Raw genomic sequence first — 24,631 nt, forward strand, 5'->3', positions numbered from 1 at the left:
TAATGACAGTGGTTTCAGCTAGACGGGTGTTTTTCATGAAAGATTGGCGAGTAGGGGGGCAGAGATTGGAGCTCAGACGAGCACTTGCCATGGAAATAATGATAAAATAACGACAGGCTCACAACGTCTCTAGCTGGAACTCCTTGTATAAATACACTTGTTTTACGTTGGCAAAAGTGTGTGGATTCTGATCGTGCTTATTTTGATCAATAAATTTTTGTTTGAGCCGAGATATGTTTATCTGAATTTATTAAAAAACTGCAAAAACTTTTTTGTCAACCTGATATATGCATATATATATCAGGTCAGAGTGTGCTACTTCTAATGTACCAGCTTTTCAACTTAATACCTGACCTTGTGTTGAACTTCCTGGAGAGACAAATAAAATAAGGACATTTTTTTTTTTTTTATTAGATTTAAAAAAACAATTTTTTCTGATCTTATTAGTAGAATTGTAGGATAAACTTATGAAAATATAAATATATTAATAGGATAGCATGTGTGTTGTTTATTTTGTATGTCACGCTTACATTCGAGTGACTGTCGTTTAACTGTTATCGACTTCCATTCCTTGTAATAAATAATTTTACCAAGAATTCTTAAGTTTTCGTTTCGGTTTCAATTTTAGCTGATGGCACTTAAGTCATATATGGATATATTTTATTTTTGAAGTCACAACTTTATAAGATATAAAAATTCATAGAAAATTGACTGTATAATAATATGTGCAAAATCTGCATGAATTAAAATATCATATTTAAGCGTATTTTACAACTGGGTTATGCCGGGCATCCCAGCTAGCTTAGATAAATACTTTTGCAGTTTTACCAAAAGGGCTTTGGCCTTCGGGACAAGATCAAAGTGTAGTATCTGTTCTTCAGATGCTGCACTTCTATTTCTTGTTCTCTTTCGGTGGAGGAGAAATCCTTCACGACTGAGACAATTTTTATTTTTGTACCTTTTCTCCACGTTAAAAAACGACCCTGGTGTCTAACTCTGTCCCGTGGAGAGGCATAGTAAATAGGTACAATAAAACGACCCTGGTGTCTAACTCTGCCTCGTGGGGAGGCATTGTAAATAGATACAATAATATCAGAGGGTCTCCATTTACGTTGAACATCTACAATTCGATTGATTGCTTGCTCTATTCAGGAACCCATCACGATGCACCAGGAAGAATCTCACATGCCTTCCCACAGTGACTTAGTCCACAATACATTATAGTCTACATTGCACTGTAGAGAACTACTGTTGATTTTCTGAAATAAATTTTTTATTAATGGCTTTAATTAAACTTTAAAATGCAAATGTCAAGTATAATGGTTCAGTTGTGCTCTAAATAAAAACATTCATTTCAAACACATCCCTAAAGAACCTACTGTTGATTTTATATGCTGGGCTCTTCTGCTTGTGCAGTAATAAAACTTCTCACTCTGCACTTGTAATGTTAGGTTATATAAGGGTGTTAACTTTGAACAAAATCAGACTGTTCCATTTTTAATCAGATTTTTTCAATACAAAACCTATTTAAGAACACTACCTGGTACATAAAGTATATTTGTGTGCAATTTCATAAAAATCATCCCAGTTGTTTTGGAGCCCACAGGGAAAAATATCACACACAAACACACACACAAAGTGCCTTTCCCGTATAAGTAGAGATATAAATGGGTGTTGGCTGTGTGTATATATTTTTATATGTCTGACTAAAAGTAAAAAAATACAAAACGAACTACTATAATTTTAATTTATTTCTATTTAATTATTTTTAAACTGTTATCCTCATCTAGTTGTTGTTTCAAGTTTTGACTAATTATTCCTCTGGCCTTTGTCAGGTGGATATTCTTATTCCGTCGTGGTTAACCGCCTGACGAAGGCCAGAGGAATAATTGGCCGAAACTAGAAGATAAGGATAATAGTCCAAAAATAATTGAATAAAAATAAATTATACAAATCACTCATCTCAAAAAGAATTCCAAATTCAATAACACTATCATTTTTTCATTTTTTTGCGGACTGTTATCCTCATCTTTATAGTTGTTGTTTCGCGACGTTTCGGCCAACTATTCCTTTTCCCTTCGTCAGGTTGCTAACTGCGATGGGATATGAATGCTGAATCTACAACTGTATCCTCAGTAATTACTGCCTGTTGTTGTTGTCTTATCACGTTTCAGCCAACTAATCCTCTACCTGGCTTTGGGTAGGATTGCTAACTTAGAACTGTAGAGATTCAACGTCTCTATCCACTGTACCATGGGCCCTGAAAGGCGATCAAGGTTGGATTTTTTGGTCTTATTATAAATAAAATATACAAATTATTATCTCAAAAAGAATTCCAATAATTAAATGATATATACCATTTGGTATGGACCTGAGAATGGAAGATCAGATAACAAAAAACTTGGATTTATATGAGCAAAAAATCCAATCTTGATTGCCTTTCTTAATCAGAACTCTAGTGTGGACCAAAAGATCATCCACCTCCAGGTTACCAATCCCTGGTATTCTCTGCAGATTCGCAGAAACTTCTTTCAGGAAACCGTTCACGAGGTACAATCTCACAGTCATCTCTAGGCTCCTCTCCACATAACCAGCCAATCCTGCCAGTCTCCTAAGGCGAAGACATCAACCGACTCACCAGTCAATCCAAACTTTGAAAACTTGCCAAGTGCTTCAAAGGGTCTCTTAGTGAGTATTCAGTCGCTGTTCTACCAGGGCAAGGTTTCCTTTGTCTTCTTCCTGCATTTGTTGGTATATTGTGAGGGCTTCCTCTTCTAAGTATAATGATAACAAGTTAACCACATCTTCGATCTTTTGAAGCTTCGCCATCATCTTTAACTTGTCTAGCCATTTAACTAGGTCCCCTTCTCCAGTGAAGGGTCTCAATATTTGACCACTTCACCTCCACTCAGCCATGTTCATCAAAGTGTTACGCTAAAATAGCTTGTGCTCTACAAAAGAGTAGGCTGATTAGAAGTGCTCACCCAATGCAAAGGCACATGTCTCTCCTTTCTCCAATCTTACCTTAATGACCTGCTCATCTCCTTTTATGTCCTACTTGAAAGAAAAAAAAAACAAAAAAAAACTGCCTTTCCCATCATGCACTCCAAGTGCATAAATGAGTCGGCCATTTTGTCTCTCTTCTTTCTCATGGAGCAACACACGTAAGTCCTTCATTTTGTTTGCAGATGCACCACATAATATCTAAAATTTAGGGGAAAGTACTCTTTTTTTTTTTTTTTTACTCTAATTTGGTGCAGATTTTCCAGCCAGAGTATGTGCTGACTAAAGGAGAATAACTCTGATTTTTTTTTACAAGGAGTTAATTCCCTTATGCCAACTCATTCCTCAAGGAATCTATAAAAAAAAATGATTTGTCTATGTATATGCGGAGAGAGGAACAAGCTGGGTGGGGAAAGGGAGGGGGAAACTAAGGAAAGAGAGACAGAGAGGTAAAGAGGTAAAAGTTTTAATAATAACCTATTACACTTTTGCCCTGGGCAACACCAGATACCTCTACTAGTCTGTTATATAAAAGGCTGTTGTATGTGTGTTTGTATGTCCAGTTAAAAGTCAAAAACAACAAAACAAGTAACCACAAAATTGGTATATTCTTGATGAGCATTGGTTGAAATGAAAAATATCAAAAATTAAAAATAAAAGATTATTCATTCTTTCACCCTAAACTGGTACAGATATCCTCAGGGCGTGAGGGTCTGTTTTCCAACCAATAGGTAAAGAGAAGAAACTGATTTTTTTTTTCTTAAGTAGTTACTTCCTTTATGTCGATTTACTCTGTGGGGAATATATAGAAGGGGAAGTTATTTGTGTGTGTGTGTCCAGAGAGAGAAATGGGCTGGGCAATGAAGAAAAGAAAAGAAGGGAAGAGAGAAAAAGAAAGAAGCAATAGAAGTTTTAATAGAAATATGTTACATGTTAGTCCCGGGTAGCCCTGCTGATCTTGAATAAATGTTAAATTTATTTAAGTAAATTAAATCTAATTAAAAAAAAAAAAATTTTTTTAAGTTTATTTAATTTTTAAAAAAGAATTATTTATGGTCCTTTTATTACTTTTAAATTGTGTTTTTCTAGGAACCTGGCTCCTCTACTGGCCTTGTACTTGGAGTATTTCAATGGCTGCTTCCCCTGGCCATCTTCCTGATTTCAAGATGCTTGCTTTATTTGGAGTTGGAGCTCTTGTTATGAGGGGCGCTGGTTGCATTATCAATGATATGTGGGACAAGGATTTTGATAAAAAGGTTTCTTTTCTTTTTTTTTTTTTTTCACCCCTTTCTCTTCCTATAGCGAGTTCTATAGCTTTTTGACCCTCTCGTCCTTCTTGTCCTTTTTCTTAATTTTTTGTAAAAAAATATTTGCATGAAATATAGAAAATAAGGAAATAAATTTTGGTATTTGTTAAGATACAATCGACAGATTGATTTTTTTTCTAATCAAAAACAATGTTATGTACTTAATTGTCATGTCGAAAATAGTAATATATCCAAAAATGACGAAAAATCGAGTAGAAAGTTATTTCTAATTGAAAGTAATTTTTACAGAAAATTTGGTAAAATTGCATTTTTTTTAATTATTTTTAAGACATTATAAAGTATACAATGGGAATCTACATGCAGAGGACGTAACTCCGTAACAAATATTTTAGATTATTTGTTCATGACTGCAATCAATATTTGTTGTCTATAGCGATAGATCTTTTTTTTTTTTTTTTTTTTACTAAAAAACACAATAGCTGTTGTTTTACTCGATGGTTTTGTTGTTCAGAGTTTGTGAACTATGAATAGTAAATTAATTTTATTTTTTATTAAAATTCTGCACAATAATTTTTTTGTAATTTTTGGTGTGCACAAATATTTTTCACTGATAAGTAAACATATGCATAAGTTTTGCTGTTATTTTATTTTGAACTGCTCTGTTTAGCATGTATCTCTTTATGAATAAGCACCCACAGAAATTTAGTGAAATATTTCAAATCTATATCAGCAATCAATGTATTGGCTGGCTTTTTGATAAATTCACAACCATTTTTTATATATATATAAATAAGTATACTGAGGTTTTCTGAACGTTCAGCTTTTCTTATTATTGAAGTTGAAGAAATAAAATTTTGTATTTTTTTTAGTTTCTTTTATTTTTTTTATTTATTTTTTTTTTTAATCCTTTTTCATAAATTCACAACCATTTTTTTATATATATAAATAAGTATACTGAGGTTTTCTGAACGTTCAGCTTTTCTTATTATTGAAGTTGAAGAAATAAAATTTTGTATTTTTGAATTTCTTTTATTTATTTATTTTTTAAATCCTTTTTCATAAATTCACAACCATGTTTTTGTACTGCCATATTTTGCATGTATTTCAATATAAATAAGCAACCACAGAAATTTAGTGAAATATTCCAAATCCATACCAACAATCAACGTATTGACTTTTTCATAAACTCACAACCATTTTTTTTTCTATAATTTTTTTTTTTTTTTTTAAATAGGTTTTCTGAACTTTCAATTTTTTGTATTATTAAATATGCAAGTTGAAGAAATAATGGTTAAAACTTTGTTTTTGAATTTCTTTTATTTGTGTATCTTTTAACCCTAACCTGTTAGGTGAAACGCACACAGGCGCGACCAATTGCTGCAGGCGAGATTACTCCGTTCCAAGCTCTCGTGTTTCTCGGTTCACAACTTTCTTTGGGTCTCTTTATTCTTATGCAACTCAACTGGTACAGGTAAGAGAAATGTTTTTATTTGGCCACTGTTAGATCAGTCATATAAAAACCATAAAAAGTTTAAAAAAAAAAAATAATGCCATAAAACGTTTCATAAGCAAATCAAATTCATTGTTTTCAATCTTCTCATAATATTCTTCATCATTCCGATCTAATCCATCTCTTTAATTGTTATCCTAGAGTTGTTTGTGGCCTTAATAAATGGTGACTAATTAGTAAAACAAAAAAAAAAATGTCAAAACGTTTTCATAAGCAAATCAAATTCATTGTTTTCAATCTTCTCATAATATTCTTCATCATTCCGATCTAATCCATCTCTTTAATTGTTTTCCTAGAGTTGTCTGTGGCCTTAATAAATGGTGACTAATTGGTAAAACAAAAAAAAAATCCTTTCAGATGCATTATGTTCATTTGTGGATTAATACTAGTTTAGAAGGTATGAGCCTTCATAAAATTTGTCCTCAATTCAACATTTGTATTCGGCAGTAAGAAAAAAAAAAAAAGGGTTGATATGTTGTGACATAAAACAACCAAACCAAACACAATGAATAAATATTTAGATACATAAAAATTTTGAAGCATAAAAACTTTTACTAAAATGGCCCGATTCAACACCAAATAACCTGCAAAGGGTTGATATGCCGTAAAACAAAACAACCAAACTAAATACCATGAATAAATATTTGAAAATAAAAAGAACTTAAACCGTAAAAAATTTTATTGAAATGATCAAATTATACATTAAATAATCTGAAAAGGTTTGTTTTGCCATAAAACAAAACAACCAAACCAAACACCATGAAAACAATAACAAAATTACTGGATTTGGTATGAAATAACCAAAAAAAGAGTTGATATGCCGTTAAACGAAACAGCCAAATCAATATTTTAATACTTATCAATCTAAGTATTGACTAGTGTTAAATCAAAAAAAATCAGAAATTTTGGTATCAGAATCGGAAATAGTTGTATCTATTTTCCAATGCCAACAATGATTCTTTTAATTGGCTTATTTTTTATTTGATTTTCTTTAAAGAAAAATATTCTACCACTGATAATAATAACTAAAATAGTGAATATCTGTTGATTTTAATCTTTTAGTAAAACTAAAATCGATAGATCATCCCTCACAAGTGTATCCTTACGTTTAAGAAAATATCTGTGCATTTAACACACGTTTTCATGGTAATCGTTAAAAATAACAACTTTAGAGTTAAATATGTTTAAATTTAGAAAGAATCGGAATTGGGAATTTAATACGGAATCGGTAATTGTATCAGAATTAGTAAAAATATTGGAACCGTCCCATCTCTAGTATTGACACACTAACTAACCGTGAGAAAGGATGTAATTTATGTATTTTATATCGCCGCATACAATACTGTGTTCAAATTACGTAGACCGCGGGGCAGTTACTCTCCTCTTTTCAGTTGCATAATCACATGCAATTCTCTATCTATATAAAAGCCAAGTACGTCCAAGGATGGAGTACTCCTGTCATATCTAGGCAGGAGCTGCTAAAAACAGCCTATCCTGCCTTGACAGAGTACAAAATAGACTTCGTAGACTAGTGGAGGATGCCCTTTTCTCTTCCCTGCAACCTCTCTCTCACAGAAGGGACGTTGCGAGCCTGTCGTTATTTTATCGTTATTTCCATGGGAAGTGCTCATGTGAGCCCCAATCTCTGGTCCTCCCTTGCCAATCTTTCACGAAAAACACCCATCTAGCTGAAACTACTGTCAGTAATTTTCCCCACTCTTCATCTGTGCCTAAATCAAAACGTAGATTCCATGAACAAAGCTTCTTTCTTAGAAGTGCACGCTTGTGGAACTCTCTTCTGTTTGCCTGTTTCCCACCTGACTACAACTTGTATGTCTTCAAGTCCAACATAAACAAATTCCTGATGAACCGCCCCCTTAAGTAAGACACTTTATCAGATCTCCATTACTAACGATTACTACGATATTGTCCCATTGATTACTGTACACACAATAACCCTTATCCCTGAGTGGCCTCTGGGCCTTGGTAAGTCATGACTTCCATGTAAACAAACAAAAAAAAGCATTAACACAATAGTTTTCATTGGATCACCAAAGTTAAGCAATGTTGACTCTGGTCAGTACCAGATGGGTGATCATTCAAAAATACCAGATGCTGTAGGGTTTTACTAAAAATGTGCAACCAAAATTATTCCCGATCATTGTATGACTGACTGCTCCTGCTGTTTGACATATAGAAACAGCGTGTGAAGTTGTTTGAATCAGCAGGAGCTGAATTGGACATTTAGTTGTGGCAGATTTTGGTCGTACATAACGAGGTTAACTAAAATTATACAACTAAATAATGTACGATTATTTGCTTCTGTTGCTGATTTGATAATTACGCAACTTTGACACGAACGAACTACCTGGGTTTATCAGCACAAAATATTGTAAAAATCTGCTATGGTATTATTAAAATGAACAATAAAATGAATTTACTCAGAAGTTTCAGTCGAGAGGTTATTTTTTTGCAAATATATTTTTAGATTTATATAAAAAGTATTTACAAAAATAAATTATTTTTTAAAATATTCTCTCTGAAGGCAGATAATAAATACAGGGTGACCCCCCCAAAAACGGGCCCCAACTCTAATTAGGCCCCGTTTCTTAGTGTTTTGTCCAAATGAAATGAAACTTTGGGCATAACTAGTTTATTATATTCAAAATATCACATCAAAACACTAGGGTCTTTGGCCTTTTTTTCTTTTTTCTAAATTCTACAGCATATGTTCTAGATGGCCTCTTTTGTTTTTTTTTGGGTCACCCTATATATATATATATATATATATATATATATATATATATAAAATATATTTTAGTCATCGACATACAGACCTGTTTCGTTGTTTCACAACTCATCAGTGCCGCTAGACTAACACCTCTCCCAAGCCGAGGATCGAACCTAGAACCGTCGTGATGACAGTCGGCAGTCCTACCCCTTGACTACGGAATCAGTGGCCGAAATTAACCTGTCCGAACGATTATTTAAATAAACATCCGTCCGCTACTCGTAGAGGGCTCAAACGTTTGTTTGTAAACAAATCGCGAGCTTCGCATTATTTCAGCTAAATTAAGTAGCGAGTAAGATAATTTACGAGAGTGCTCTACCAAAGAGGGGAGCTTTATAAAATATATTTTAGTCATCGACATACAGACCTGTTTCGTTGTTTCACAACTCATCAGTGCCGCTAGACTAACACCTCTCCCAAGCCGAGGATCGAACCTAGAACCGTCGTGATGACAGTCGGCAGTCCTACCCCTTGACTACGGAATCAGTGGCCGAAATTAACCTGTCCGAACGATTATTTAAATAAACATCCGTCCGCTACTCGTAGAGGGCTCAAACGTTTGTTTGTAAACAAATCGCGAGCTTCGCATTATTTCAGCTAAATTAAGTAGCGAGTAAGATAATTTACGAGAGTGCTCTACCAAAGAGGGGAGCTTTATATATATATATATATATATATATTATATACCTACAAACACTAGTGTTTCATGATTATATATATATTCAAAACATCACATAAAAACACTGGGGTCTTTGGCCTTTTTTTCTCCATTCTGCAGCATATGTTCTAGATGGCCTCCATTAAGCTTTTGTTTTTTTTTGGGGGGGGGGGTAACCTGTAGATACATAAGTATTTATTTACATTATGAACTCCTTAAAAACTGAAAGAATTATTTTTTTCAATTCTGTGCGGTACTTTTTTCATTTTTTTTTTTTTTTTTTTTCATTAAAAATTTTGTAAAAAATAAACAAAGTTATTTTTTAATAACATTTTTTGTGCTATTGAACTCAATACATCGCCTGTGTAAGAGGCAATATTTAATAAAAATAGGGAGTTTTCTTTAGTAAATATCTTTCTAAGCATGGACGTAATAAGATATTTGCCAAAAATAATCCCTCCAAATTTCTGAGTAAATTAGTTTTAATGTTTATTACAAGATTGTTTTACGATATTTTAACACAGTCAATCGCCTGTGTCAAAGTTGCTTTAATCAGCAGCAGTGACAATTAGTCGTACATTGGTCGTACATAATTTTTAGTCGTACATATTCAGTAAAACTGTTTGAAAATGACATTAAAAATCTACAGTTTTTTAGAAAGTTCCATATTCAGGAAAATTTTATTTAAAAAAAAAATTCATTTTTGACAAAAGGACAGTAAACAGTCAGAAATACTAAAATTAAAACTTCATTTCTAACATCTATATTTACAAGCTTTTATATTTAATATTGTGGCCTTAAATGGTTTAAAAGAAATAAGACAACATGGAGGTAGAGTTAAAAAGTGTATGTATTTACAGAAAATATAGAAGTAATGGGTAGCCAGAGGACCTAAAAATTGATGAACCAAACAAAAAATGCGAGAGCTGTATGGCAACGCAGAGGTCGTTATATCTTTACTTATGTACGGACACCGTTGCAAGAGATTGTATCATGTATTAGACTTACCTGCGACCCATTGGGTCACAACCATTACTTATTCTATTTTGATTTCATGTGAAAATTCATAAATTTGTTGAGATATTCTTGAATAATTAAAATAAAGCATCTTTTTTTACTTCAATGCTATCATTATGAATAACACAGAAATAAATAGCTTCTTTTCCCAGAACTGCTTGCCTGGTTGAATATAACATGATTATCTTTAAATCCAATGTAAACAAATTCTTCTTGAGCTGTCCCCATAATCAAATTCTACCCAATTTACACCATAATGATTAATTACTACACTACCACCTTATATTCATTAACCCTTATCCTCGTATGGCCTTCAGGCCTTGATAAGTAGAAAAAAAGATATTCATCAAGTTGCCATCTTATTTATATATGTGTTTGTGGTGTGTACAGACACTAAAAGTAATAAGTCTCTTATTGCATAATTATGCACATTAAAAAAGCACCGAAAAGGGGTTCATAGGTTGTAAAATTGAACAAAAACGATTTGTGAGAGCTGTTTGGCACATGGGTCATTATATCTTTATTTATGTATTAGCCTGGGTGCCCGGTGTTGCCTGGGTGTTTGGAGGTGTAAAAGAAAAAAAAAGTGTTAGTAGTTAGGCAGGCTTGAACCCGTGATGCGGTGACGGAAAAGAAAATGTAAGAAAACGTGACATCTTACCACTACGAGGCCATAGGAATTGAAAAGCGTTCAAATTCAGTGATGTCAATCAAAAAATTGACTTGTAAAGTGACTGCACAGGTGCAGAAATGAACGTTGGCTGAAGGCCAGTTCAGCTTTCCGCTGTTTCATTTATTTGTTTCCTCACAATGTTGGGGAAACCAAGCTTCCCTGAAAAAGGGGGAGCTCTCAAATGAATAGCAATTGTCTAATATGAAGGGTTTTCCCCACTTTGATCAAAGCTGATTGTCTTCAAGACGTGCCGGCCACGAAGGCCAGCGAGCTGATTTGATTTGATTCAGTTTCGCTTTATTTATACGGAAAGGACAGACAAACACTGGAAACCAGGTTTTTTTTTAAAAAAAAACTTGCTCAAAGTAAATGTAGAGACGACGACCGTTCACAAATCGTAGATATTACAATCTAGGGAGTATATAAAAAGTTCTAAAATATAGTAAACCCTTCCCCCCGAGAACCCCTTCGAAAAAAGCCTTTACTGGACATACAAAAACGTGTGCAACATATATAGATGACAAACAATTACGCATAGAGATTTATTTCAACTGTACAAAACATACCTGTGACCTGTTGGGACGCAACCACAGGATGGATTATGTTAAGTTTTTTTTTTTTTTACGTGGAAGTCACCACTTATCATGGCCTGAAAGCCACTCAAGGATAAGGGTTAATGAATGTAAGGTTGTAGTGTAGTAATCGTTAATTGTGTAAATTGGGTAGAATTTGATTTATTTATGGGGTCAGCTCAACAAGAACTTGTTTACATAGGATTTGAAGGCTAATATGTTGTATTCAACTAGGAAGCAGGCTAGTGGAACAGTGTTCCACAAACGGGCAGTTCTGGGAAAGAGGCTTTGTTCATGGAATCTGTATTTAGATTTAGGCACAGATAGAGAGTGGGGGAAATCATATATAGTGGTTGTAGCTAGTTGAGTATTTTTTGTGAAAGTTTGGCAAGTGGAGGACCATAGATTGGAGCTCAGTCGAGCATTTGGCATGAAAATAACGTTAGAGCAGAGACAGGCTTGCAATGTCTTTTTTGTGGGGAAAGTGGTTGCAGGGAAGAGAAAAAGGCATTACCTACTAGGTTTCGAAGCCTGATTTGAACTCTATCAAGCCTAGATAGGATACTCCACAACATCCCTAAATCACAGTGATACGGTAGAATAGACTAGGTATGAACTTGGCAGACCCAGGTTGTCAGTCAGTGTGGTTTTTCTACTGTACAATCATTACCTCTTGGTTTATGAAATACACGCACATACACATTTTATTAAGAGTGTCTTTTATGAGACACATGTATGCATAAATATGTAAGTATATATTGAATGAAATAATCTGTGTATCAACTAATAAGAAATGTTGTAGATTTGTTTTTCTTTACAAAATAATAATTTTAATTAATTAACTAGCAGGACCTGTGGAAATTCCACAGGGAACTCCTTCATATGTAATATATTGATGTTGGCATTCGGTAGATGTTTAGTGTAAATGGAGATGCTCTGATATTATTGTAGCTTTTTTGTTAAAACTGTAAAAATATTTATCTAAGCAAGCACGGATGCCCGGTAAAGCCTGGTCGTAAAGTACACTTAAATATTATTATAGAGTTAATGTTCTATCGATTTTTATATATTATAAAGTTGCGATTTCAAAAATAAAAAAAATATATCCATATGACTTGGGTGCATTAGCTTGAATTGAAACCAAAATAAAAACTTATTAAAAAAAAAAATATATAACTTGAGTTCCTTCAGCGATAACCGAAACCAAAACTTATGAAGAATTCTTGATAAAATTATTTATAAAAAAAAAATAGATGATTTAAGTGCCATCAGTTATAACCAAAACCAAAACTTATTAAGAATTCTTGGTAAAATTATTAATGACAAGAAATAGAAGAACATAACAATTAAACGACCCGGATGTAAGCGTGACACGCAAAAGAATACACACGCTATCGTATTAATATATAGATTAATTGAAAACGAGGTATTTATAAATGAAGGAATGTAAACTACAACAAGAACCCAAAGGATTTTTATGTTATTTTAAGTCTGCAAATGAAATTTCTGCAAACAAACTTTCTTTACAAGAACTTAATCTCAGTGGAACACATTACCGTGGGATTGCTTTCCTGATGACTACAACATCTTCAAACCTAACATCAACATTTGAAATTTCTACAAACTTTTTTTTACAAGAATTTCACCTTTGCAGAACACATTATTGTGGGATTGCTTTCCTGATGACTACAACAGAGTCATCTTCAAATCTAATATCAACATTTGTATCTTAACTCTGTCATATTCTACTGCCTGTGCACCAATCTACGGGACTTTTACTCTGGTCATCTTCAACTCCAATGTAAACAAATACTTGTCATAAACCATTTCCATAAGTAATCAAGCTTTGTTCATTCCATTCATGATTTTCCATCTGTGGGACACCTTACCATAGGACTGCTTCCCAACGGAATACAACAATCAACATTCAAATAAGATAAAAAAAATATATTTAAGCATATTTTAGGACCGAGCAATTTATTAGTAAGTAATAAAATTATATCCAATCTTAGAAATATATCGTCTAATTTTAATTTGGGATAACGGTGGGGGGGGGGGGGAAGATTGTCACATATTGCCCTTCTAAAAATGTAGCAATGTTTTTTCTCTTCCTTTCCTTTCAGTATCTTTCTTGGTGCTTCATCAATGCTGCTTGTTACGACATATCCTCTTGCTAAAAGGTACACGGATTGGCCACAGGTTGTACTTGGTAAATTTCAACTTTTTTTTTTTTTTTTTTTAGTTAGGCATCACCACATTGTCAAGGCCAAGAGGCCACTCAAGGATAAGGGTTTCTCGCGTCTTGTTACATTGGTTTGGCAAATAAGTTCCTACCTTTTTATTTTTTTTATATTTTGGAATCTAATTTTGATATTGATCCAGAACTTGACCCCAGGTCGTGTCGGCATCTTCTAGGAGTTTATAGTAGGCATCCGGAAAGGTTGCCGGAAAAAGCTGACACAAACACTGCCAGACGATAAATTCAAAACGTTGGAGATAAAACTAGTAACACAAGATGAGACTTACTGTATGTTTAATTATATGAAAGAAATATTTTTATTTTTTCAAGAAAACTATATTAACTTTTCTTTGCAACAAATGTTTTTTGAAACATTTGTTGCACAGAAAAATTAACAAGTAGAGGCCAGACTAAGAGCACTCCACCTATTTCTGGGAAGGTTGGGCGTGGGGCCAGGACCCTTCGTCTAAAAAAAAGAACTCCTCGCTACAAAAGCATCCACAAAAACCCGAGAGGCTCCGGTTCTGGAAGAGGAAGGTACTGCACCTGCAGAAAGTATGACATGTTGGGGTCAAAGAATGTTTCAGTGCTGGAACACCTGGAAAAGAAACCTGGTGGCAGATGCCAAGCAGACAGACTACTACTGAGGGGGAGCTGGAGCAAATTGCCCAGGATCGTGGATGTTGGTGGGCTGTTGTGGATGACCTATGCTCCTCCAGAGTCTCAAGGCTATAATGATGATGACAAAGAAGGGATTGAACCGGTTCGTCTGTTTGCTTGTTTGCACTTTTCTCGATAACCATACCTTGGATTTTTTTTTTTTACTTTTGCACAAACAATAGTCATGTTGAAAGTAAATTTTTGTCAGCATGTATTTTCCGGGATAACCCTGGTTGATCCTCCTAGGTGGGGGTCATTATAGGGTAAAATTGCCCCCAAATCCTTCATCCGTTCATTTGTTCGCACTTTTCTCAATAACCACACCTTGGATTTTTTTTTTAATTTTGCACAAACATTAGTCATGGTGAAAATAATTTTTTCACTCAGGGCGGAAGACCTTGCATGCTCAGCTTGTTGTTAAGTCCAGGTATTTAAAAATATAATTCTTAAGAAAAAAAAAAAAGTAGGTTAAAAAAATAAATAAAAAACCCTATATTGTTTTAAAAACACTCAAATCTGGATTAAAAAAGAAAATGGGAGTGACTACCTTGCGCAAAGCTGTTAACGTTTCATCAAACCGTATGCTTTGATTGCTGTCAGCGTTGTCCAGGAATCAAAATTTTGTCGACACATCATGGCATTTGTCGCTTGACTTTTTTTTTCTTTGGAATCCAAAGGTTTGACTGTACTCTCAAGCAAATTGTCAAAGAATTCCATTTAACCCTAACTCTAATCTTCCCAATAAATTCCAAAACATCATATTACCCCCCACCCAATTTTCCTTTTAGTGCTTTTAAGGAACTGCTGACTTTTCTCACTCTCTTACTCAGCTATGTGATGTCACATCAGTCTGTATAAATTCTCACAAACCCTGTAATCTAACCATCATGTTCAGCAAATTAACCCCAACTGAACTTTCAGTTCCTGTAATTATCAACTATCCATTTTATATACTAGTGGAGTTACTGATTTAACGAGTCAAAAAAAAAAACAGATGTCAGCATGAAACAAAAATGAGCAAAAAAAATAAGATGGAAATATCACATGTATTAAATGCTCTTACGCAAATTGTCAAAAAATCCTCTCTAACCCTAACCCGACAAATTCCATCTTCCCTGTCACCCAAATTTTCTTTAATTACTGAAATATTTTTTCAAAGACTGAAAGAAACTCAGATAGAAAAAAGACTTTTTTTTTAAAATGATGTGCAAAATATTTTTGCTATATTTTTTTTTTCTGATTTTCTTTTGTAGGTTTGACTTTTAATTATGGTGCCCTTGTAGGATATTCAGCCATTAACGGGTCATGTGATTGGTCAGTGGTGTTGCCTCTCTATGCAGGCTGTGTAGCGTGGACGTTGATCTATGACACGATCTATGCCCACCAGGTAAGTGATTAGGTGAACCATCACACATTATTCTCTACACTCCATCAACTCTCAGCGCAGCATCATTTTCTTTTTTTCTTGGCATTTATCAATTTCTGAATTGTTGCTCAGATCAGCAGAATCATTTGGCTCTGACTTGCATCTTCATCTTCATCTTTCTGATAAATTTGGGAGCAACAAAAAAAATGTTTAAAATGTATTACGAACAAACAATTTAGTCGGAAATGCCTCAATTTTTTTACACAAGTTCAGAAAATAAAAAACTATTTCTTTTATTTGCTGGAAAAGAAATGGTTGGATCATTCTGAAACTCCAGGAAGTACTTAATGGAAGCTTTACTTACCCTAGCGGGTTGAACTAGTTTCCTCCAAAGAAGAAGTTTCATGGGAATATCAAATTCACAAATGTTTTCAAGTCACTTGTATATCTTGTCAAAATTCACACCTAGCGAATGCGTGATCGTAATCAGTATCAAATCAAATTACAGATATATTTCTGATTTCGGTGATGCCATATTATGTATTCTTCTTTTCTTTTTATGGTGATCACTTGACAAGGCATGAAGCCACTTAATTTAAAGAGCTAACAAGAACGAAAGCTGATTATTGCAAAGACAGGAGATGCCTATTGACCTTAGTCTTGAAAATATCAAGGCTGTAGATAGAAGGAAAACAGTTTTTGTTTTACGGCATATCAACCCTTTTCGGGTTATTTAATGCCGAATCCAAAGATTTTGAAGAAAAAATTTTTTAATAGAATATATTTGTTGTTTTCAAGTCGGTTTCTATTTAACCCATAGTTGGGACCCTAACAGGTACTACCACTCTGGGTCAGAGTGGACCTGAGAGCAATGGTAATTAAAGGGTGGCTCCACACTCCCCAAAGCCCACAAGCTGGGGCCTCACCACTGGATATAGTTTAAGGTCATATCCAGGACTCCCATTGAGGGACTTTTACTCTCTGCAGGGGGGCAGTCGGCATATTCTAATGCCCCATGGACAGGGCCAGTGAGCAGGAGGAGAGTTCCACAACCTTGCAGTCCTTGGAAAGAAACTACTGGAATAATAGTATTGCTAGAAAAGACTGAGACTAGCAACATCACATCTGTGAGAGAGATTGCATTGAAGAAAGTGTGGGGCCAATCAAATTAGATATGTTTCTACAATTTATCAAGAACCTTCAAATGGGACACATGTTGCAATATTTTGAGATTGATGGGGTATGATCCCACACAGTCGGAAGATTCTATTTATAAACGATGCTGCTAAGAACTGACGAATCAAATTAATTCACGTTCTGCTACCAACCAATCAAAAACCAGAATTGCTTCATAAATATTAAACCTTTTCTGGAGCAATTTCACATGTTCTTTCCCAGGTTTCGACACGGTAAGAATATTTTGTTCTGTGGAACTGTCTACTACAAACAAGTCACCTCCCAGGACTTGTGTGGAACAGCGAACCATCTGAAACTGTTCTGAAACTCAAAATGGCTTACACTTCAGATTCACAAATCTCAATATGAATTTAGTCAGCATTAATCAGCACAAATCTGTGTTTCACTTTCTACGTTGAATCAAGTGATTATCCAATTCACTAGAGAATTAAAAGAATATCAACTCTTTTAGATTAAGAACATCTAACATAAATCTTCATTATTAATGATAAAGATGTCTTTGTTTATCTCTGTATATCACCTGTTAATGAATGCATGATTGTCATGAATATCTTATTCGATTCAACATTAGTTTTACATGCTGGCATGGCTTTTAGAAATTGACTTCTAAAAACTAACCTTTCTTTGGCCAGGTCTTTATTTAAACTACATAACCTGAAATGCAACATATTTTCTTTGGCAGTTATTTCCTTGAGGCAAAATTTTTTTATAGGTCAGATGTCTTTCCTGATGTTAATCCAATGAAATGAAGGAGACCAGTGTTTTTATCAAGACACCATCTACCAAAGCTAAGAAGTGCGATTGATCTAAAAACCTTAGCTTTCTGTTCAAAGACGTGACATCATTCTTCATTGTCTCCGTTTTGCCTTCAGCATTTCCCTCCTGCCTCAACTTTCTGTCACTCGTCTCTGGAGAACGATTCTGTTTTCAGATTAAGGTTATGCTGACATGCACTAAATTTGACCTGTGTCAAAATTCATGCTAGCTAACTTAATTGCTACTGATATAGGGTATCTAATATGTAATACTTAGTTAAGGCAAGATTTTTTTTATAGGCTGAATGCCCTTCCTGGTGGCTCTAGAGTTGTAAGCCATGTCCTGGAGGTAAGTGGTTCTTAGTAGACAGTTCTTGAGTTGGAAGCCAAAGAGCAAAAGATTCTTCCCATGTTGACATGAAGAAAACACATGCGAAGTTGCTAAAAAAGGTTTAATTTTTACGGAGCAATTCTGGTTTCTGATTGGTTGGTAGCAGAACGTGAATTAATTTGATTCTTCAGTTCCTAGCAGTATCATTTATAAACAGAATCTCCTGACTGTGAGGGACCATACCCCATTATCACCCAAAAATATTGCAATATTGCGAATATATTTAATAAGGTGATAGGCACTAGTGCTTTTATCGAGATATCATCTGAAAGTAATTGCTTACCAAAGCTAAAGAACAGTTCACCTGTCTTTATAAATAAGGGGAAAAAAATGCTAATCAAATATAGATATGTTATTCACTTATCAAGGTCAAAAGCAACTCGAGAATAAAGGTTAGTAAAATAGTCGGATGATGGACAATGCTATGACAAGATTGAAAAGAATGGGTGGAATTGTTAGAATTTGATAACTCCAGCGAATATATCACCAAGTATTTGTTAACATTGGACTTGAAGATAACCAACATGGAAGTAATCCCACAGCATTGTGTTCCACAACTATTTTTATTTTTTTTTTTTTAGTCATATTCACCCAAACAAGAATAATTGCCACTGAAATGTAAAGGGTTACTGTGAATTAGGGACACGGCTTACATGGGCACTCTAAGAAGGGAGTTGAACAGCGAGAAGTCTGTTCATATTACATCTAAATTTCTACATTTTAGTACAGTTGGGAAACTAGATACTGGAAAGGAATTCCAAAACTGTACAGTGAAGTGATGAGATTTTGCTGCATGTCTGGTTATTTGGGCGTATGTATTTTCTTTCTGTCACGGGAATGTATATCATACTGATTTTTTTTTTTTTTTTTTTTAATGTATGGGAAAATCATGGACAAGCAGCAAAAATGTCTTGTGTTTTTTTTTTTTTTTTTTTCCTTAAAAAAAATTTGAAATCTGACATTTTGGGTGAATAACACTTTTTTTTTTCTTTTTAGGATAAAGATGACGACATTTTGATTGGGGTTAAATCAACAGCCTTAAAGTTTGGGAATCAGACAAAATTGTGGCTTTCCGGTTTTACAGGAGTAATGGTCAGCAGTTTGGCCTTGTCTGGTATAATGAGTGACCAGTTGTGGCCATACTATTCAGCTTTAGCCCTAACCTCTGCCCACATAGCTCATCAGGTGAGTAGAAAACGATATATTATACCAGCAGTAAGACCCGCCATTTCTTGAGAATATTCTATTATATAAAGGACAGTTGTCTGTGTGTATGTTTGCATGTCCAGCGAAATGTCAAAAATAACAAGATGAATTACCAAAATGTTGGTATTGTCTTGATCGGCATTGCTTTGGATAAATAATATCTAAAATTTAAAAAATTATTAATTCTCTGAGGGTCAACTGGACCAATTTCATAAGGAGGAAGTGGTTTTTCAGTGTTACTAGTTGGAGTGCCCGGCATTGCCGGGTGTTTGTAGGTGTAAAAGAAAAAAAAAAGTTTTGGTAGACAGGTTTCACAACTTTCACAAGAAACACTCATCTAGCTGAAAACACTATCAATAATTCCCCCCACTCTTTATCTGTGCCTAAACCTAAACGTAGATTCCATGAACAAAGCTTCTTCCTTAGAACTGCACACCTGTGGAATTGTCTTCTGTTTTCCTGCTTTCCAGCTGACTACAATATGGTTGTGTTCAAGTCTAACGTAAATAAGTTCTTGATGAACTGTTCCATATAAGTTATCAAATTTACCGAATTTTCATTACTAATGATTACTATATTGTCCAATTTCTACTGTACACTGTTTAACCCTTATCCTTGAGTGGCCTCTTGGCCTTGATAATGTGGTGATGCCTGTGTAAAAAAAAAAAGAAAAAAAAAGTAGGCTCGAACCCAAATTCTTGAGGCGAAGGCAGAAAAAAAGCATGATACCTCGACGCTACGAAGGCAATGGAATAAGAGTGCATGAAATTAAACGATTAAAAAGTTATGTGACAGGTGTGTAAATTTAATGAGATCAAACATCACGCCATAGCAAAATCCCGCACTTAACTTTGGCTACGAGGCAGTATTTTTTGGTTTTGTTTTGTTTCGCAAAGTTGTTGGGGGAAAACCAGTTCCCCATAAAAATTAGGAGTGTCCAAATGAATAGCAATTGTCTGATATGATGTTTTTCACCAAATTGATCAAAGATGATTTACTTTCTGGACGTCCCTGGTGCAAAGGAACTGACTTCATTGCAATTTAGTTTCACTTTATTTATACTAAAAAGCCGAACATGCGACCCAACGAAATAGCACAAATCTTATAAAAGTCGATCAAAATAAGTCTAGACATGACGTCCCTTTGCAAATGGTAGATATTATGATCTAGGGGATAGATAAAAAGTTCTAAGAAATAGTACCCCCCCCCCACCCGAACCTGGCAGAAAAAGCCTTTGCTGGGCATACAAAAATGCGCGCTCCTTTTGCCTTTTATATATAGACTAGCGGGGGGAGGGGGGGAGGAGTAACCAGCGTTGCCCGGGTGTTTTTGGGTGTGTGTGGTCGGCAGGGATGGGGGGGTGTTAATGAAAACCTAAGAATAAGCAAAGTAAAAAAAAACAGAAAAACAAACGTTAAAAAATCTGAAAACACGTGAAAATGGCTTAAATAACCCTGCTTCAATATTAAAATTTAAGAAATCGAAAAATAAAAAAGACATTTCACACCACGATTCGAACCCAAAACATTTAGATAATGAGGCCACGCTCTAAGCAACTGAGCTAAGACGACGTCCACAAAATTGTGTCAGTTTTTCAAATATTTAAACTAAATCATGTTCCGACGTTGTATGACGCATGCGTAGAAGCGAACTCGTCATGAGAGGACGGTTTCAATATTCTGTGGATCTATATTAAAAAACCTTGTTAAACTTTGTGACATATTTCCATTCTATGGAGGTCAGGCGCGAACGAGCACCCCATAATTTTATTATACCATATTTCTTCAAACTGAAACATAATTATCAAAATATACTTATGCAGATAGATATAAAAAGTCTTTATTTAAGTTTGTGCTTATTTCCATTCTATGGAGGCCAGGCACGAACGCAGACCCCACAATTTTATTATACCATCCCTATTTAAGTTAAAACATGCTTATCAAAGTATTATTATGTACATCTATATCAAAAACACTTGTAAACGTTTTTTTTTAATTTTTAAATTTTCTATTTCCATACTTTGTGGACCAGGCGCGAACGCAGACCCCACAATTTTAATGAACCACCGTTCTGCCAGATCAAACATACCCATTCCTGTTTCTCGATACATCTTCTATCATTATATGTAATCAGTTTTCTATAATAGTCAACCATATAGGAGCCTATTCGTGACCAGACACAAACACACACACAGACATTCAGCTTTATATATATATATGACTACTTCATTTAACCACATAAATTAATATACGAAAGTATAGATTTATGTGTAAACTTTAAGTATTTACTTCAACAGTGCTCAATACATAAGTAAAGCTATATAGTAATTTATAAAATATATATGGCAATTAAGCTACACAGAATATTCCGCGTTTCATCCACTCTAGGATTCATCAGGCTTATCCTAGAGTGGATGAAACGTGGAATATTCTGTGTAGCTTAATCGCCATATATATTTTATAACTTACTATATATATATATATATAGAGAGAGAGAGAGAGAGAGACAAGGAGTCAGATCGAACATGTTTTTCTTTTACATTTTATATTAGAAAAAAAGGGTTTGTATTACTGTACACATAGATTCGAAAAAGTTGTCAAAAAACAAATATAGAACAAATAAATGTTATCAAAGGCAAGATAAGTTACTTTTCTACCTAACTGGATATATTTTTCGTGTATTTTTTCAGTGTAACATGTTTATTCAGGTCGAAAAACATGCAGTGTTTACCGATGTATTGGAAAATTCAAAATGGCAGCCGACTCTCTCTCGGAGAGGGTACGTTTGGGAAAAGGTATTATAAATAATAAACTAGACAAAATACTGTTAGAAAACAACCGAATACATGTCAACTTATGTCACGGTAACATATATTGAGCAAATTTCTAACAGTATTTTGTCTAGTTTATTATTTATATGTTTTCCCAAACGTACCCTCTCCGAGAGAGAGTCAGCTGCCATTTTGAATTTTCCAATACATCGGTAAACACTGCATGTTTTTCGAGCTGAATAAACATGTTACACTGAATAAAAACACAAAAAATATATCCAGTTAGGTAGAACAGTAACTTATCTTGCCTTTGATAACATTTATTTGTTATATATTTGTTTTTTGACAACTTTTTCGAATCTATGTGTACAGTAATACAAACCCAAAAAAAAGTATACTCTGTTTTCATGAATGAAAAAGTTGTCTTCATATCAAACTATATACTGACTGATGTTCCCTTTTATTATATATATTTTTAGTGAGAGATTTTATTTTTATTAATTTTGGAAAAATATCTATCATGGGAGAAAGTATTTTTTTTTGTAATATGTTGTGTTATTGATGCAATTGTCAGATATTGTTACACAATGTAAGATGGTGAACATCTCTTTAATTTGAGCTATTTTTGTTACGAAATTTTAAATTTTTAATGAACTGATAAAGAGTTTTTGTTTAAGATACAAATATTTTGGCAAAAATCATTATTTTTTTTTAAATTGACTGTTTTCTTATTAAAAATTTAATGATTTTACAATATTTCATACTGCAATCAATTCTATTATAGTAAAACTTAATTAAAAAAAACAAAAATGAATATTTCATTTATTTGATAAAGATTCTGCATCGTATTATCTGTTTTTTAACATATTTTCAAATTTAACTTATTTTAGTTTTTTTTGTCATTATTTTATTTATTTATTTATTTTTTTTAAGACATCAAAAATTTCATGTTCATTATTTATTTATTTTTTTTTTCTTTCTTTTGTTGTTTGCAGCTTTATAGTGTCAACCTGGATAATCCAGAAGAATGCGGAAACAAATTCCGATCCAATTTCCGTCTGGGATCCATCATGTTTTTAGGAATAGTGCTCAGTAATCTTATAAAAACTGAATCTTGATTGTTTCCCTTATTTAAAAGAATGCAAGTGGTGCGTCAGTTTGTGTGCGTTTCTAATATAAAAAAATGAGCAGGTATGTCTGTTGTGTGTAGAAAAATTAACCAGATGTCCATTTCAAGTAATTATTTATTTTTATGGAAATTGCTCCACTTAATGTAATCCCCTTTTAATTTATCTTAATTATCATTCTTTGCATGTAGTGTTCGCTTCCCATACTTCCAGCAAGTTCACGACTTCTCTCACTCCCTCTATCTTTGTGCTAAACGACTTTGCATTCGGGCCAAGATCAAAGTTTAGTATCTGTTCTTCAGATGCTGTACTTCAATTTCTTGTTCTCTGTCAGTGGAGGAGAAATCCGTCACGACTGAGACAATTTTTATTTTTGTTCCTTTTCTCCACATTAAAAAACGATCCTGGTGTCTAACTCTGTCCCGTGGGGAGGCATTGTAAATAGGGATTTTGCATCTATTATTTAATTAATTGGAATGGTCATTGAGATGAGTATTATTTATTCATTTATTTATTGCGGACTATTATCCTCATCTTTTTAGTTGTTGTTTCATGATGTTTCGGCCAACTACTCCTCTGGCCTTCATCAGGTGGTAATCGCGACGGGATAGGAACTACGAATCCCCTAACTCCATTCTCAGCAATTACTGCCTTCCATAGTTGTTTTTCGTCTCACCAGGTTTTTGGCCAACTAAGCCTCTCGCCGGCTTTGGGTAGGATTGAACCCGCTATCTTCAGACAATGCTCACCTGGAACTGTAGAAATTTAACATCTCTATTCACTGTTCCACGGGCTCCGAAGGGCTGACGAAGGCCAGAGGAATAATTGGCTGAAACATCATGAAACAACAACTAAAAGATGAGGATAACAGTCTGCAAATAAATAAGTGGACTTCACATCTGTTTTTGGTTAATTTGACTCCGACTGAACCTTCATTTCTTGTGAATCCAAATCACATAAATGAAAACTAGCAAACCTACCCGCATACTATCTAAATTATTTAATAATTTGGGACGGGCCCATTTTATATAACATTTTATCTAAAGTCGATAAATTCCATTTTTTTAGACTGATTAAATTTGTACGTAATTTAAACATTTTTTTTTCTTCCAATTCATTACAAGTCATCTGCTTAGATTTTAGTTGGCTAATCGCATTTATTATCGATTTTTGATTGGCTGATCGACTTGATCAGCGCTTGGCATATTCTGGTGGTCAGTTGCCAGGTTAGCCCGAGCTAACATTTATGGAAATCCTGGTTGGTAACTGCAGAAGTACTCATAAATTGAACAGTGTACCCCATTCTATTATTAATATATTTAATTTAAAGAAAAAGTACTTATCCAGTTTACGACCCAATCTCTGTCAATTTTGTTTTGGCATTTTCTGGCATGTTACATCAGCCTCCGGAAAATGCTGAAATGATTA

The 24,631-nt window shown here is 34.1% G+C and overlaps 1 protein-coding gene across 1 annotated transcript in view; it reads left to right on the forward strand.

The window, feature by feature from the left end:
• Positions 1-23,415, forward strand: part of LOC145297750 (4-hydroxybenzoate polyprenyltransferase, mitochondrial-like) — a 33,078-nt gene extending 9,663 nt beyond the window's left edge. Inside the window, exons 3-8 of the mRNA XM_080143981.1 lie at positions 4,093-4,259; positions 5,621-5,742; positions 13,616-13,701; positions 15,645-15,778; positions 19,097-19,285; positions 23,072-23,415. Coding sequence (XP_080000107.1) covers positions 4,093-4,259; positions 5,621-5,742; positions 13,616-13,701; positions 15,645-15,778; positions 19,097-19,285; positions 23,072-23,194 — 821 coding nt within the window. The 3' untranslated portion in view covers positions 23,195-23,415. The remainder of the gene's footprint in view (positions 1-4,092; positions 4,260-5,620; positions 5,743-13,615; positions 13,702-15,644; positions 15,779-19,096; positions 19,286-23,071) is intronic.
• The last annotated feature ends 1,216 nt before the right edge of the window (positions 23,416-24,631 follow it).

The sequence above is a fragment of the Euprymna scolopes genome, chromosome 18, assembly GCF_053919585.1.
Source record: "Euprymna scolopes isolate OS-2025 chromosome 18, ASM5391958v1, whole genome shotgun sequence".
Classification (NCBI taxonomy): Eukaryota; Metazoa; Mollusca; class Cephalopoda; order Sepiida; family Sepiolidae; genus Euprymna; species Euprymna scolopes.